This window comes from Bos mutus, chromosome 8 (genome assembly GCF_027580195.1).
Source record: "Bos mutus isolate GX-2022 chromosome 8, NWIPB_WYAK_1.1, whole genome shotgun sequence".
NCBI lineage: Eukaryota > Metazoa > Chordata > Mammalia > Artiodactyla > Bovidae > Bos > Bos mutus.
Window position 1 is genome coordinate 34,705,810 of NC_091624.1, and position 16,370 is coordinate 34,722,179.

The 16,370-nt window shown below is 38.4% G+C and overlaps 1 protein-coding gene across 7 annotated transcripts in view; it reads right to left on the reverse strand.

Moving 5' to 3' along the window:
* The window catches only part of NTRK2 (neurotrophic receptor tyrosine kinase 2), a 408,028-nt gene that overhangs the window by 303,959 nt on the left and 87,699 nt on the right, over window positions 1–16,370 (reverse strand). For all 7 annotated transcript variants that reach the window (XM_070375397.1, XM_070375394.1, XM_070375396.1 and 4 more), the window contains exons 12-13: window positions 15,348–15,445; window positions 639–738 (exon numbers count right to left, since the gene is read on the reverse strand). In XM_070375397.1, coding sequence (XP_070231498.1) covers window positions 639–738; window positions 15,348–15,445 — 198 coding nt within the window. The remainder of the gene's footprint in view (window positions 1–638; window positions 739–15,347; window positions 15,446–16,370) is intronic.

Below are 16,370 nucleotides of genomic sequence, written 5' to 3' on the forward strand. Positions count from 1 at the left end.
TTTTAATCACTAAAACTCTTGCCTACTTATATCCCCCCGAAATGAATTTTCAATTTTCTAAAAGAGACCAATGGTCTATTGTGGGCAACACAAACCCTAATTTTTATTCAAGCTCTAGGACCTTTTCCACTAAAATAAGAAGTGACTCATTCACAATGCTTCAATGTACCTCCAATAGCTGTTCTTATTTTGCTTCCCAACACTTTAAATTTCAAAAGATGAGAATCTGAAAATGTAGCAGCAACACAAAAAGCATGCCATGGAAATTCTAGAAGTCAAATGTACAACAGAAAGGACCTTTTTTTACACAAAATATGTGTGTCTGTCACTTGCCTACTGGCACTAGCCTGCTTTTCTGAAGTAAAAGCAAAACTCAGACATAATTAGTCACTTGAAAACTCAAGAAACCAGTTCTGTGTTTTCCGGGACAATTGTCCTCATTGAAAGTGGGTAGTGCTGAGTAATCAACATGACTTTGCTCTGTCTTGATTTGTAGTATCATAGCTTTGTTGCTGTTTTCTCAGCCTTCAATTCTAGTCATTGTAAATCTAGCTGCTTCCTTCTTTAGTGGTAATTAGCATTAGTCATAAGCCAAAATGATTTCACATAAGTAGTAAAATAAACACAACCCTTCTTACCTTTCATGCCAAACTTGGAGTGTCTTGCCAACTTCAGCAGAAATAGCATTACCAGTAGACAAAATCCCACTACAGATGCAATTACCACCACAGCATAGACCTAGAGAAAAGAACAGAGGGCAGTCATGACCTTGTTCATTAGTTCCTTGCACCCTGAAGCTGCTGCTGCTGCTGAAGACAGTTAATATTTATTGAATAATTACTACTTGATTTTCTAAGAACTTTATGGGTATCAATTCACTTATTCTTCAACAAACCTAGGAAGAAGTATATAGGTCCTATTATTATCCTTATTCTACAAGTGAGAAACTGTAAGTTAAAGCTAATAAAAATATTCATCCAATTGATGTTATATAGATAAACGTATACTAACACATCATATATTATATAATACATAAATAGATATTTTATCTATTACCTATATACCTGCATACCTATCTAGAAAGAGAAGAGAGAGAATATAAAACATGAATGACAAAATCCTAATACTTTTTGAAGCTGCTGAAAGTTACAGGGGAATTCATTTCTCTATTCTCTCTACCCTGTACATGTTTGAGAGTTGTCCATAATAAAGATTTTTTTTTTTTAGTTGGCTATTGTTGCTCTTAGGAAGTCGGAATGCCTGGAGCAGTGAGCAGGTCTAGAAGGAGGCAGGAAAGAAGTGGAGAGTGAGCTCAGCCTGTGAAGGCTCATGGGGTTGTAGACTTGACATGTGACCTTTTCTGTATGTATGAGAAAGATCAATACAGGGTTTTTTTTTTTTTTAATTTAAAAGTGTAATTGCAAGTTGCGAATCACACAAGACAGTAAATGCATATCTTTGTGAATCTTGTCACAGCTCCGAACTAGAAATCACAAAGGCACAAGTGCATAATGCTAAGTACACACTAATAATTTAGAAAAAAAGATGGACATAGGGCTGCCTTCCATTTTTGTTATTCACCCCCAAAGTCCCACTGCCAAAATATGTCTGTTTTTATAAACCAGGAGTTGGCAAACTTTTCCTGTAAAGCCTCATATTGTAAATCTCTGTTGCAGCTAGTCAATTCCACTGCTGTAGTGTGAAAACAGACATAGACAATATGCAAGCAAATGGGCTTGTCAGTGTTCCAATAAAACTTTATTGACAACAACAGATGGATAGCTGTATCTGGATATAGTTTAGCTAGAACTTAATTAGCACTCTGTGGAAAGAAGTGCTTGATGGTTAAGGTGATTTTGAAGTGAAATGAAGTGAAACTTGCTCAGTCGTGTTCAACTTTTTGCAACCCAATGGACCATATGGTCCATGGAACTCTCCAGGCAAGTATACTGGAGTGGATAGCCATTCCCTTCTCCAGAGGATCTTCCCAACCCAGGGATCAAACCCACATCTCCTGCATTGCAGGCAGATTCTTTACCAGCTGAGCCACCAGGGAAGCCCAGGCATGCTGCTAAACATACTGAAGTGCCCGGGACAGTCCTCCACAAGAAAAATTATCCATTGATAATAATGTTAATAGCACTAAGGGCAGTGTACTCTTGCTTGGTGCCAAAATAAATGCTGAATTTTCAAAATGTGGCTGATATGTCTGCCTCATTTTGGAACGAGGATGAGGCTGACAGAACTCCCAGTCAATACCTGTAATGAAACAAGAAATAAGCTTTTATTGTTTTAAGCCACTGAAATTTTGGGATTTTTGTTACCACAGCATAGCTTATCCTGATTAATATGCCCATATAATATACTATATATGGTATTCATATACCATAGTGAGAGGCAGTGTCAAGTGGAGATTAAGAAGATAGATTCTCCAAGTTCAGAATTTAGATTTACCACTTATTAGTTGCATGGTTTACAAATCACTTAACCTCTCAGCACCTCATAATCCTCATATATAAACTAGGGGATATAATAACTCTACCTTGCAGGTTGTTGTAAATCGTCAATCAGTTAATATAGGTATTGGGCTTGACACAGTGCCTAGTTTAAAAGTAATTAATTATGTTTGCCGTAATGATGATAATGATGATGATAATAAAACTGAGATTTAGAAAAACATAAGAAAGCAGCCCCAGATCATACCTCTCAAGCTTGGGACTGAAATAAAAGCCTGCTGCTGGTGCTGCTGCTGCTGCTAAGTCGCTTCAGTCGTGTCCGACTCTGTGCGACCCCACAGACGGCAGCCCACCAGGCTCCCCCGTCCCTGGGATTTTCCAGGCAAGAACACTGGAGTGGGTTGAAATAAAAGCCTAGCAAATATAAAACCTGTGATTTATGTGTGATTTATCCACTACATTACATTTTCAAAGTGTGTGGCTGAGAGTGAAAGCAGAATAATAAAAACACATGGCTATAGCTTCCTAGGTGGTGCTAGTGGTAAAGAATCAGGCTGCCAATGCAGAAAACAGAAGAGACGCATGCTCAATCCCTGAGTCAGGAAGATCCCCTGGAGAAGGAAATGGTAACTCACTCCAGTATTTTTGCCTGAAAAATTCCATAAACAGAGGAGCCTGACAGACTACAGTCCAAGGGGACACAAAGAGTAGGACATGACTGAGCACACACACACTGAAGTCCCCCCAGCAGAACCTTCAGATGGGGTTAGATGGAGACAGCATTAGATAAGCCGCAAAACACAGAAAACAGCACATGCCAAACACTTGTCTAGGGTGGAACAAAGGTGTGATATTTCTCTTTCTCTGCTGCTTCAGTTGTGAGTGGCTCTCCCAGGCAACACTTCTACAGATGTTTGAGCACACACTTAATTCTGTCTCTGTGACCTATATACAAATAGAATTGTAGTGATTCCTAAAAGGCAAGTTAGGGATCAACTTGTTCTAACCAAGATCATTTCCCTCATCTGATGGTTTTGTGTATTTCTTTTTCAATCTTTATTTCTAACTAATATTTTCATAGGAAAGAGATCATCAGCTATTAGTTTCTCTCCCCTATTATTAAATTCCAAAATTATACAGATAAACAAGTTCAAGCACTATCTTATAGGAAGGTATCTGAGATGAAGAGAGATTTGGAGGACCCGCCCTAAGTCCCAGGATCTCTCTGCAGAGCCACAGTACAGTCTTCCCCACTTCAGAATGTATCTGATTGGCATTCAGGAAACCTTTGTCCTTATGTTTCCAGGATACCTCACCTTTACCAGCTGTGACAGCTCACAGATGCTTCACTTTTCTAAGACTCTGTTCCCTCATTTGTACGTGGGAATAATATACCTACCCTGCATTCTTTATTTCCTTATGGAATGTTTAAGTTAACTTAGAAAATGGAAAGGTGATTGACTCCAGAAAAGCAGTTAATGATCTGCTAGCAAATATTTAAACCTATTGAAGCAGTTCTAAATGTAAAGAATGTTTTAATAAACAAAGACACCTATGACAATGAAAAGAATCATTTCCTCAAAGACAAATTATTTGATAAATGCAGAGTTTCATGTACTGTGTGTATGTTTGTTGGGGTAGGAGTGTCTTCACAAGGGAGAAAAGGAGTATTGGCTAGTTGGTTGGTTGGTTTTATCTAAGGCTACCTCTCAGCATACAATAAGGAGCTGCTCTGCTCTGAAAATTCAGCAGCATTTATGAGGAGCATTTGTTGCTTGCAAGTGTCTTCCAAAGGCTTTGAAAATACCACTGAATTTTGTATCAGCTCCCTGACTCTGAAACTTTTCTTCTAATCTAATGATCTTTCTGGTGATCAGGGGCTATTGATGTATTAAATGTTTGATCCACACATAATTTTGAAATTTTCTTTAAATTCTACAAAACATTGACCTGCACTCTCATACAAATTCCTAGGGGCTACAGGTGGAGTCAAAATATACAGACTTTCAACAAGGATTATTTTCACTGATCTTGCTCTCTAATACCCTAATTCTAATACCCAGTTCAAACATTGAGAAATACCAATTAGGGGCTTAAATTTAGCATTTGGATTCAAAAGAGAAAACTGAAGTTAGCATACGATTTTTAGTAATTGAGATACATACGCATCAGTGGGTTTAATGCACGTTCCTTGGATTTCTTACATACACAAACAGCATTCTCAAACCAAGAAACATTAATTGTTTTGGTATGAGAGTAAAAACTTAAATGACTGCACAAGGAAGGAATTAAAAAACATTCTGCAGTTGATTTAACACAGCAGTTTTTCTTGCTGTTTCAATGTATATAGTCATCTGTGGAAACATGTGTGTGTCTCCAAATACTGGATGTGCATGTTATAAGTTGCAGTTAAGTTGCATCTCTTTTTGAGCCTTCTGGTCCCACTGCCATGGCCTTGGTTTAAATATTCATCATATCTCTTTATTATTGAACCAAATACCTAAATCATCACCCCACTTCCAATCCTTCTCTTCTTGAACCCATTCTATAGTGTTCATCATCAGTCTAATCACCTTTAGGTGTCAAGTACTATTCCAAGGACTAGGAATACAGCTGGGAAAAACACTGACCAGGTCACCTATACTAAGAATCTTACTAAAGAATCAGGGAAAGGAAAAAAGATATTAAACATGTAAACAAATAAATACTCAAGATAATTATCACAATAATAACTACTCAGAAGAAAATGAAATAGGATAATGGATGCTGCTAGCCACTCTAGCTAAAACTGTGTGCTGGCCATTGGGAAGTGCATGCCTCCTAAAGAAAAAAGCAAGTGTGAAAACTATGAGACAAAAGTAAGCCTGGAGCATGCAAGAGAGCATTTTAAAAAGATAACTGGCAAACAGTGAGGAGAGCATGCAGATGGAGTCAGAGAGACAGACAAGGGCAAGATCTGCAGGGCCCTATCAACCATCATGAGGAGTTGGGTTTATAAAACAAAAGTTTCATCACAATACATTGAGAAGACTCTGAGAATGACAATAAAAGAGTGATCTTATTTTGTGCTTTAAAAAGGTCACTCAGGGGAGAGGGTTCAAGACGGTGGTGTAGGAAGATCCTAAACTCATCTCCTACCATAGACACAGCAAGTCTACAACTAAATATGAAATAATTTCCTCAGAAAAGGATCTGAAAACTAGATGAACAGAGCCTCTACTTGTTCCATCACAAGTATAATCATGGGGATGGGGTGTAAAAAAGATAAAGCTTTGGCATGTATTCAAACTTAAGTTACTACCAACTTAAAACAGGATATTACTTACATACAGTGTTATATGTGAACGTCACAGTAATCACAAGGAAAAAACTTATAGTAAAAAGAGGGAAAAAATGATAAGAGAATCTAAACATAACACTAAAGAAAACCACCAAACTCAAGATAAAAGAGAAAGAGAATAAGAAAGGAACAGAAAAGAACTACAAAAATAGCCATAAAACAACTAACAAAATGATGACAATATATACTGGTCAATAATTTCTTAAATGTAAATGGGCTAAATTCACCAATCAAAAGACATGGAGTGACTAAATGGATTAAAAAGCATGATCTGTCTGTGTGTTGCCTACAACATACAGAAGAACTTCAGAAGAAAGAATACACACAGGCTGAAAATGAAGAAATGGAAAAAGATATTCCATGAAAATGGAATAAAAAGAAAGCTGGAATAGCTATATTCATAAAAGACAAAACAAACTTTAAAACAAACACTGTAACAAAAGACAAAGGGCATTAAATAATGATAAAGGGGTCAATCCAGCAAGAAGATATAATATTTAAAAAGGTATATGCACCCAATACAGGAGCACCAAGATATACAGAACAAATATGCAACATTCAGAAAACAAAGATCATGGCATCTGATGCCATCAAAGGTGGAGAAACAGTGGAAACAGTGGCAGACTTTATCTTTTTGGGCTCCAAAATCACTGCAGATGGTGACTGCAGCCATGAAATAAAAGACGCTTACTCTTTGGAAGAAAAGTTATGACAAACCTGGACAGCATATTAAAAAGCAGAGACATTACTTTACCAACAAAGGTCCGTCTAGTCAAGGCTATGGTTTTTCCAGTAGTCATATATGGATGTGAGAGTTGGACTATAAAGAAAGCTGAGCACCAAAGGATTGATGCTTTTGAACTGTGGTGTTGGAAAAGACTCTTGAGAGTCCCTTGGACTGCAAGGAGATCCAACCAGTCATCCTAAAGGAAATCAGTCCTGAATATTCATTGGAAGGACTGATGTTGAAGCTGAAACTCCAATACTTTGGCCACCTGATGCAAAGAGCTGACTCATTTGAAAAGACCCTGATGCTGGGAAAGATAGAAGGTGGGAGGGGAAGGGGACGACAGCAAATGAGATGGTTGGATGGCATCACCGACTCAATGGACATGAGTTTGAGTAAACTTCAGGATTTGATGATGGACAGGGAGGCCTGGCAAGCTGCAGTCTGTGGGGTCACAAAGAATTGGACACGACTAAGTGACTGAACTGAAAGGGAGAACTTGAAAGAGATATAATAATAGCAGGAGACTTAACACCTCACTTATATCAATGGATTGATTATCCAAAAAGAAAATTAATAAGGACATATCAAACTTTGACATGTTAGACCAGATGACCTTCCAGATATACATAGAACATTCCATCAAAAAGAAGTAGATAAACATTCTTCTCAAGGGCACATGGAAGGTTCTTCAAGACAATTCACATGTTAGGTCAGTAAACAAGTCTCAATAAATTTAAGAGGATTAAAATCATATCAAACATCTTCTCCAAAGACAATTATATTAAACTAAAACTTGGTCACAAGAAAAAAATTGGAAAAACTACAAAAACTGGAGATTAAACAACATGTTACTGAACAACCAATAGGTCTTTGAAGAAATAAAAATGCATAGAGATGAAGGAAAATAGAAATTTAACATACCAAAGTCTTTGGAATGCAGCAAAACTGGTCACAAGAGGGACATTCATAGCAATATAGGCCAATCTCAATAAACAAGAAAAGTCCTAAATAAGGAAGCTAACTTTACACCCAAAGGAACTAGAAAAAGCATAACAAATGAAGCCAAATATTAGTAAAAGAAATAATAAAGATCCAAGCATACATAAATAAAGACCAAAAAATAGAAAAGATCAATAAAACAAAAAGCTAGCTCTTTAAAAAGATAAAATCAATAAAACTTCAGCTAGACTAATAAAAAAGATACTCAAATATATAAAATCAGAAGTGAAAGAGAAGAAATAGCAATGACATCATAAGAAAACAAAGGATCATAAGAGGATGTTACAATTATTTGCCAAAAAATTGGACAAACTAGAATAAAAGATAAACTACTAGAAAATAAAAGATAATAAAAGATAAACTACTTGAAACATAATTTTTCAAGACTGAATTATTAAGAAATAGAAGATCTGAATAGACAAATTACTAGTGGGGATATTAAAACAGTAATCAAAATTCTCCCAACAAGCAAAAGCCCAGGACCAGGTAGTTTTAATGGCAAATTCTACAAAAACATTCAAATATTTAAGAACTATCTTTCCCAAATTCTTCAGGAAAAAAAAAAAGAAAAGGAAATAACTGAAGAAGAAGGAACCTGCCAAAAGCATTCTACAAAGCTAACATTTCCCTGGTTCCAAAACCAGATGAGGACACCAAAAAGAAAATAACTGGCCAATATCTTGATGAACACAGATGCAAAATCCTCAATGAATATTAGCAAAATACATCTGATATGATTTAAAAGGATCATACACCACAATGAAATGTAATGTATTCCAGGGATTCAAGGATGGTTCAATATCTGCAAATCAATCAACATGATACATAACATTAACAAAATGAAGGATAAACAATCACACATGATCATCTCAATATATAAAGAGAAAAGCACCTGACAAAATTTAACATCCACTTATGATAACAACTCAACAAAGAGGTCAGCAACAAGACAAAAATGCTCACTCTTTCCGCTTTCATTCAACACAATGTTGGAAGTCCTAGCCATAGAAATTAGGCAAGAAAAAGAAATGAAAGCATCCAAATCAGAAAGGAAAAAGTAAAACTGTCATGATTTGCAGATGACATGATGCCATATTAAGAAAACCCTGAAGAGTCCACCAAAAAATTATTATAACCAGTAAATTAATTCAGTGAAGTCACAGGATACAAAATCAATGTACAGATATGTATGGCATTTCTATATACTAACAATGATCTATCAGAAAAGGAAACTAATAAAACAATCCCATTTGCAATTATACCAAAAGAATAAAATACCTAGGAATAAATTTAACCAAAAGTGAAAAGACTAGCACACAGAAAACTAAGATGATGATGAGAAATTGAAAAAAAAACACACATACACACACACAAATAAATGGAAAGATATTCCATATTCATGAACTGGAAGAATTAATCTTGTTAAAATGTCCATAGTACCCAAAGCAGTCTATAGATTCAGTGTAAACTCTATCAAAATTCCAATGGCGTATTTCATAGATCTAGAATAAATAATCCCAAAATTTGTATGGTACCAGTAAAGAACCTGAATAGCCAAAACTATCATGAGATAGAAGAACAAAGTTGGAGGTATCTCACTCCCTGATTTCACACTCCACTACAAAACTACAGTAATCAAAACAGTTTGGCATGTGCACAAAAACAGACACACAGATCAAGAGACAGAAGTGAGAACTCAGAAATAAACCCATATATATACAGATAATTTATAACAGAGGAGCAAAGAACATACAGTGGAGAAAGAACAGTCTCTTCAACACAATAAATGGTGCTGGGAAAACTGGACAGCCATATGCAAAACAATGAAACTAGAAAACTATCTCATGCCACCTGCAAAAATTAACTCAGAATGGAGTTAAAAATTTGAATGTAAGACCTGAAACCATATAATTCTTAAATGGAAACATAGGCAATAATCTCACTCACATTAGTTTTAAAAATGTTTTTGTAGATCTGAATCCAAAGGCAAGTGAAACAAAGGCAAAAATAAATAAATTAGACTGCATCAAACTAAAAAGCTCCTTTACAGTGAAGGAAACTGTCATCAAAATAAAAATTCAACCTATGAGTGAAAGAAAATATTTACAAATCATATATCTGATAAGGGGTTAATATTGAAATTTTTAAAGAACTCATACAACTCAACAACAGAAAACCAAACAACCAGATTAAAAAATGTATGGAAAATCTGGATAAACATTTTTTCCCAAAGACATACACACTGCCAACAAGCACATGAAAATATGTTCAACATCACTAATTATTAGGGAAATGCAAATCAAAACCACATAAGATATAATCCCACACTATTATTGAAAAGCAAGAAATAACAAATGTTGGCAAGGATATTGAGAAGAGAGAATCTTCAAACACTGGTGGTGAGGATGTAAACTGATACATGTAAAACAGTATGGAGACTTCCTCAAAAAATTAAGAATAGAGGTACCATACGACCCAGTTATTCTACTTCTGGGTATTTATACCAGAACATGAAAACACTAATTCAAAAGGATATATGCACCCATATGTTCAATGGACCATTTCTAGGGAAGAATTTTAGGCACAGAGAGGGTGTGCCTTCTAATTATTGTCTCCCAGCAATGGACAGGTATCTGGGATTCAGTGTCAGGTTGCCTATTTCAGAACAAGGGGAGTCTTGTCTCTGTAATCCTCTCTCCCTTCCAACCCAGCTTTGGGAACTCAAAGAACACCTAGTCCACCCTCTGTCCCTGGCATCCCCTCCTCAAGAATCCTGCTCATACATTGCATTCCATGCTCAGTGGTCCTGACTATCCAGTGGGAAGCAACATTCATGGCTTTCCCATGAATGATCCCATTATCTACCTGGTAACACTCTGTTCCCACCACCGCCATGCCACAGCACTGCACTGGGTTTAGGAGAGCCAAGAGTGGACAAGAAACTTGTATGATACTGTATGATATCACTTACGTGCAATTCTAAAACAATACAAATGAATACACGTGCAAAATAGAAACATGCAAGATTTAGGGGCTTCACTGGTGGCTCACTGATAAAGAACCTGACTGCCAATTCAGTAAATGTGGGTTCGATCCCTGGGTCAGGATGATCCCCTAGAGGAGGAAATGGAAACCCACTCCAATATTCTTGCCTGGAGAATTCCATGGACAGGGGAGACTGGCAGGCTATAGTCCATGGGGTTGCAAAGAGTCAAACGTGACTTAGCAACTACACACATGTTCAATGCAGCATTATTTACAATAGACAAGATGTGTTGACAACCCAAGTGTCCATCAATAGATGAATGGATAAGAAGATGTGATATGTGATATATATAAATATATACATATATATTTATTGGAATATTACTCAATGGAATATTACTCAGCCATTAAAAACAATGAAATCTTCCCATTTGTGACAATATGGATGGACCTTGAAGGTACTATAGTAACGGAAATAAGTCAGACAAAAGACAAATACCATATGATTTCATTCATCTGTAGAATCTAAAAAACCAAAACAAACAAACAAAAAAGAAACCAACTCATAGATACAGAGATCAGATTAGTGGTTACCAGAGAGAAAGGGGGTCAGGGTGAGCAAAATGAGTGAAGAGGGTCAACTGTATGATACAGATGGTAACTAGGCTGGTGGGATTATCAGTCTTTAGTGTACACAGATGTGAAATTACAATATAGTACAGCTGAAACTTATAAAATAAAAGAAAAACTATTAAAAAAATGTCAGGCTGATGCATGAAGAAAGGCTGGAAGATCACAAGAGTGGCAGAGGGAGACAGGGTGGGAAGCAGGGCAGTCATCCAGGAACAAGCAATTGTGGTAAACTTTCTCTGCAAAGTGCCAAATGATAAATATTTCCAGCTCTGCAGGCCATACAGACTTTGCTGCAACTACTCCATATGCCCTTGAGTGCAAAAGTAGCCACAACAATATGTGCTGCTGCTGCTAAGTCACTTCAGTTGTGTCCGACTCTGTGCGACCCCATAGATGGAAGCCCACCAGGCTCCCCCGTCCCTGGGATTCTCCAGGCAAGAACACTAGAGTGGGATGCCATTTCCTTCTCCAGTGGGTGAAAGTGAAAAGTGAAAGTGAAGTCGCTCAGTTGTGTCCGAATCTCAGCGACCCCATGGACTGCAGCCTTCCAGGCTCCTCCATCCATGGGATTTTCCAGGCAAGAGTACTGGAGTGGGGTGTCATTGCCTTCTCCACAACAATATGTAAATAGGCATGCTATGCTATGCTATGCTAAGTCACTTCAGTCGTGTCCGACCCTGTGCGACCCCATAGACGGCAGCCCACCAGGCTCCCCCGTCCCTGGGATTCTCCAGGCAAGAACACTGCAGTGGGATGCCATTTCCTTCTCCAATGCATGAAAGTGAAAAGAGAAAGTGAAGTCGCTCAGTCGTGTCCGACTCTTAGCGACCCCATGGACTGCAGCCTACCAGGCTCCTCCATCCATGGGATTTTCCAGGCAAGAGTACTGGAGTGGGGTGCCATTGCCTTCTCCAAAATAGGCATCAGATCAGATCAGTCGCTCAATCATGTCCAACTCTTTGTGACCCCATGAATCGCAGCACTCCAGGCCTCCCTGTCCATTCCAACTCCCGGAGTTCACTGAGACTCACGTCCATCGAGTCAGTGATGCCATCCAGCCATCTCATCCTCTGTCGTCCCCTTCTCCTCCTACCCCCAATCCCTCCCAGCATCAGAGTCTTTTCCAATGAGTCAACTCTTCGCATGAGGTGGCCAAAGTACTGGAGTTTCAGCTTTAGCATCATTCCTTCCAAAGAAATCCCAGGGCTGATCTCCTTCAGAATGGACTGGTTGGATCTCCTTGCAGTCCAAGGGACTCTCAAGAGTCTTCTCCAACACCACAGTTCAAAAGCATCAATTCTTTGGTGCTCAGCCTTCTTCACAGTCCAACTCTCACATCCATACATGACCACAGGAAAAACCATAGCCTTGACTAAACGAACTTTTGTTGGCAAAGTAATGTCTCTGCTTTTGAATATGCTGTCTAGGTTGGTCATAACTTTCCTTCCAAGGAGTAAGCGTCTTTTAATTTCATGGCTGCAGTCACCATCTGTAGTGATTTTGGAGCCCAGAAAAATAAAGTCTGACACTGTTTCCACTGTTTCCCCATCTATTTCCCATTCTATTCTAATAAAACTTTATTTATGGACATCGACATGTGAATTTCATAAAAAGCTCACATGTCACAAAATTTCATCCTTCTTTTGTTTTTTTTCAAACCGCTTAAAAATGTTAAAACTATGCTTAGCCTATAGACTACATAAGCTGAACTTGGCCCAAGGGCCATAGTTTGTGGACGGACAGGTTTGAAGTTTACAAAGAGGGAGAACTCACACGATGTTTGACTGGGTGCACATGACAAAGAAGGAAAAGAAAAGAATGGAGGAATCTGCTGGGTTTTTACCTGAGCTGCTGCCCCAGAGTCCTGGGGAGATGAACTCACACCCCCTTTAATGTTCTTCACTGTGCCATAAATCTAACCACCTGGCACTGAGGTTCAAGATCTCATGGACAACTTCCCCAGCCTTGCCTCTGACCACCATCCTTCACACACCCTGCCTTCCAATCAAGAATGTTTCCAGTTTGCAGGCTCTTGTTCACACACCTACAATACCCTTCCTCTTGTTTCCTCTGTCCAAATTCCGTGCATCCATCATAGGCTGTGAAACCTGTCCCACAGACTCCTCCAGCTCTCCTAAGAGGAAGGACCAGGATGCTGCCCGTCTACATCTACCACTCCTATTGCTTTGCTCAGCCTCTGTTTGCATTTTAGGTGCAAATATTCACATCTCAGGTCTCTGACCTAAGTATAAGAACCAAAGGGATAGATCTGTATTTCATTCATATTTTTATATCCTCCCATGGCCAGCCCCTTTCAGAACTTACTGGATTTATTACACTCTGTAGGCACTGAAATTTTTATTAAGATATTTTAGGAGACAAGTGTGAAGGTGTGGAAACAAGAAGAATTACACATATCCCTGAATGAGATGCTGGGCTGGATGAATCACAAGCTGGAATCAAGATTGCCTGGAGAAATATCAATAACCTTGGGTATGCAGATGATACCACCTTAATGGCAGAAAGTGAAGAAGAACTAAAGAGCCTCTTGATGAAGGTGAAAATGGAGAGTAAAAGAGCTGGCTTAAAATGTAACATTCAGAAAACTAAGATTATGGCATCCAGTCCCATCACTTCATGGCAAGCAGATGGGGAAAAAATTGGAAACAGTAAAAGATTTTATTATCTTGGGCTCCAAAACCACTGCAGATGGTGACTGCAACCATGAAATTAAAACATGCTTGCTCCTTGAAAGAAAAGCTATGACAAACCTAGACAGCATATTAAAAAGCAGAGACATCACTTTGCTGACAAAGGTCCATATAGTCAAAGCTATGGTTTTTCCAGTAATCATGTACGGATGTGAGAGTGGGACCATAAAGAAGGCGGAGTGCTGAAGAAGTGATGCTTTCAAACTGTGGTGCTCGAGAAGACTCTTGAGAGTCCCTTGGACAGCAAGGTGATCAAACCAGTCAATTCTAAAGGAAATCAACCCTGAATATTCACTGGAAGTACGGATGCTGGAGCTGAAGCTCCAGTACTTTGGCCACCTGATGTAAAGAGCCAACTCACTGGAAAAGACCCTAATTCTAGAAAAGATTGAGGGCATGAGGAGTAGGGAGTGACAGAGAATGAGATGGTTCGATGGCATCATTGACTCAATAGACATAAGTCTAAACAGACTCCACGAGATAGTGAAGGACTAAAGTCTGGCGTGATGCAGTCCACAAGTTAACGGTCAGACATGACTGAGCAACTGAAGAATAACAATTGAATGAGAAACCTGGTTTCTTGATATAGTAGTAATAATTTTTAAAGGGCAATTTTTTTTTAGAAACTTAAAGTTTTTGAAAGTTACCATACCATTTTTTATTCTCACTAACAATATCTAGGGGCTTCCCAGGTGGCGTTAGTGGTAAAGAACCTGTCTGCAGCAGACCCAAGAGTTGCAGGTTCCATCCCTGAGCCAGGAAGATCTTCTGGAGGAGGGCATGGCAGCCCACTCCAGTATTCTTGCTTGGATAATTCCATGGACAGAGGAGTCTGGCAGTCCATGGGTCGCAGAGTCAGATATGACTGAGCAACTTAACAGGCACACATGCATGCCCGCAGTAATATCTAAGGCTTTCTATTTTTCCACAATCTTGCAAACATTTGTTTGTATCTGTCTTTTGTTTTGTTTTTGACTTCCAAGTGACATGTGGTATCTTAGTTCTCAGACCAGGGATGGAACTCATATCCCCTGTAGGGTGTAGGGTCTTAACCACTGGACTGCCAAGGAAGTCCCTAAAGGACAAATATTTAAAACAGGAATCATCAGCAATAAGTCAGAGGCTATACAGCACCTTTATGTGTGTGTTAGTTGCTCAGTCGTGTCTGACTCTTTGTGACCCCATGGAATTCTCCAGGCAAGAATACTAAAGTGGGTTGCCATTCCCTTCTCCAGAGGACTTTCCCAACTCAGGGACTGAACCTGGGTCTCCTGCATTGCAAGCAGATTCTTTACCACCTGAGCTACCAGGGAAGACCACAGCACCTTTATAACTTCTCTTAAATCTTTCTATTAGTTCCTCTACCCTTCAACACCATATTTATATCTGAATGAAAGTATTTTGTTGAAAGACTGGCATTGAAGATCCCTCAGGCATTCAAGCAATCAAAATGCTCAGAACCAACTTAGGAAACAAGTAAGCATCTCACTCACCGAGAGGTGTTCCCGACCCGTGTCAACAACACCTGTGGGAAGGGTTCCATTACTTTTGTTTGTGGTGTCCCCAATGTCATTTGCTGCGGTCCCGTAATCTTAAATTGGAGAAAGGGGAAAAAGAAGGAAGCATGAAGTTGTCTTTAGGCTGCAATCAAACATGAGCCACAGTAGAATCCAGAACAAAGCAAGACAAATCACAAGCTTCCAAACCACTGACAGTGTGGCTGGGGAGAAACATGACACCTCCCCACCTTGGTTTAAATTCACTGTAAGACTGTGTGATGTCAAAATTGTATTCAACTCAGATCTTTACATCTTTGCTTTGTTGGTCAAATTCCAAACCAGGTTTAGGATTTTTCTCTGCACATGAAGGTTTTTATTATATAAGTTTGTATATAATATCAATATATTCCTTTTTTGATAAAGTATTTAATGAAAATACAAAAAAATTTGACCATATAGAGTCATAGATTTATAGGCCTAGAAGAGTCTTTGGAAATCAAGTCTAACCACCAGTTTTACAGCTGAAGAATGAAAGCTCAGAAATGTTACTAGCAATTACTAGTCTTAAGGTCAACTGGCAAGAAGGCAACAGAGTCTAGAAATCAGACCTGAAATCAGCAGCACTGATTTCTGGACATCTTACTTATTCACTTAAAATAGAATGTGGACTCAGCACTGAGAGCAAACTTGGGTCCACATTTGAACTTTTAAAAGAGTTCTGAATTGCCAATATTTCAGTTGCAGAATTAATGTATAGGGAACTTCACCAACACAACACTTAGAATTGTGAGGATATGTTCTCATAGTTCTCAAATGTAGCTGCTCCTTTGGATCACTTTTAGCCTACATGGATCAGGATAGAAATAAATGATTTTTCTGTAGGGAATGTCTTTATTAATAATATTATATATAAAGTCATAAAAAGTTTTAGTAAACATTACAGACAATGTTGTTTATAAATGGTTTGTATTTTTATTCTAAATAGATATGGTGCCTTCGATTTCCATCCTGAACAAC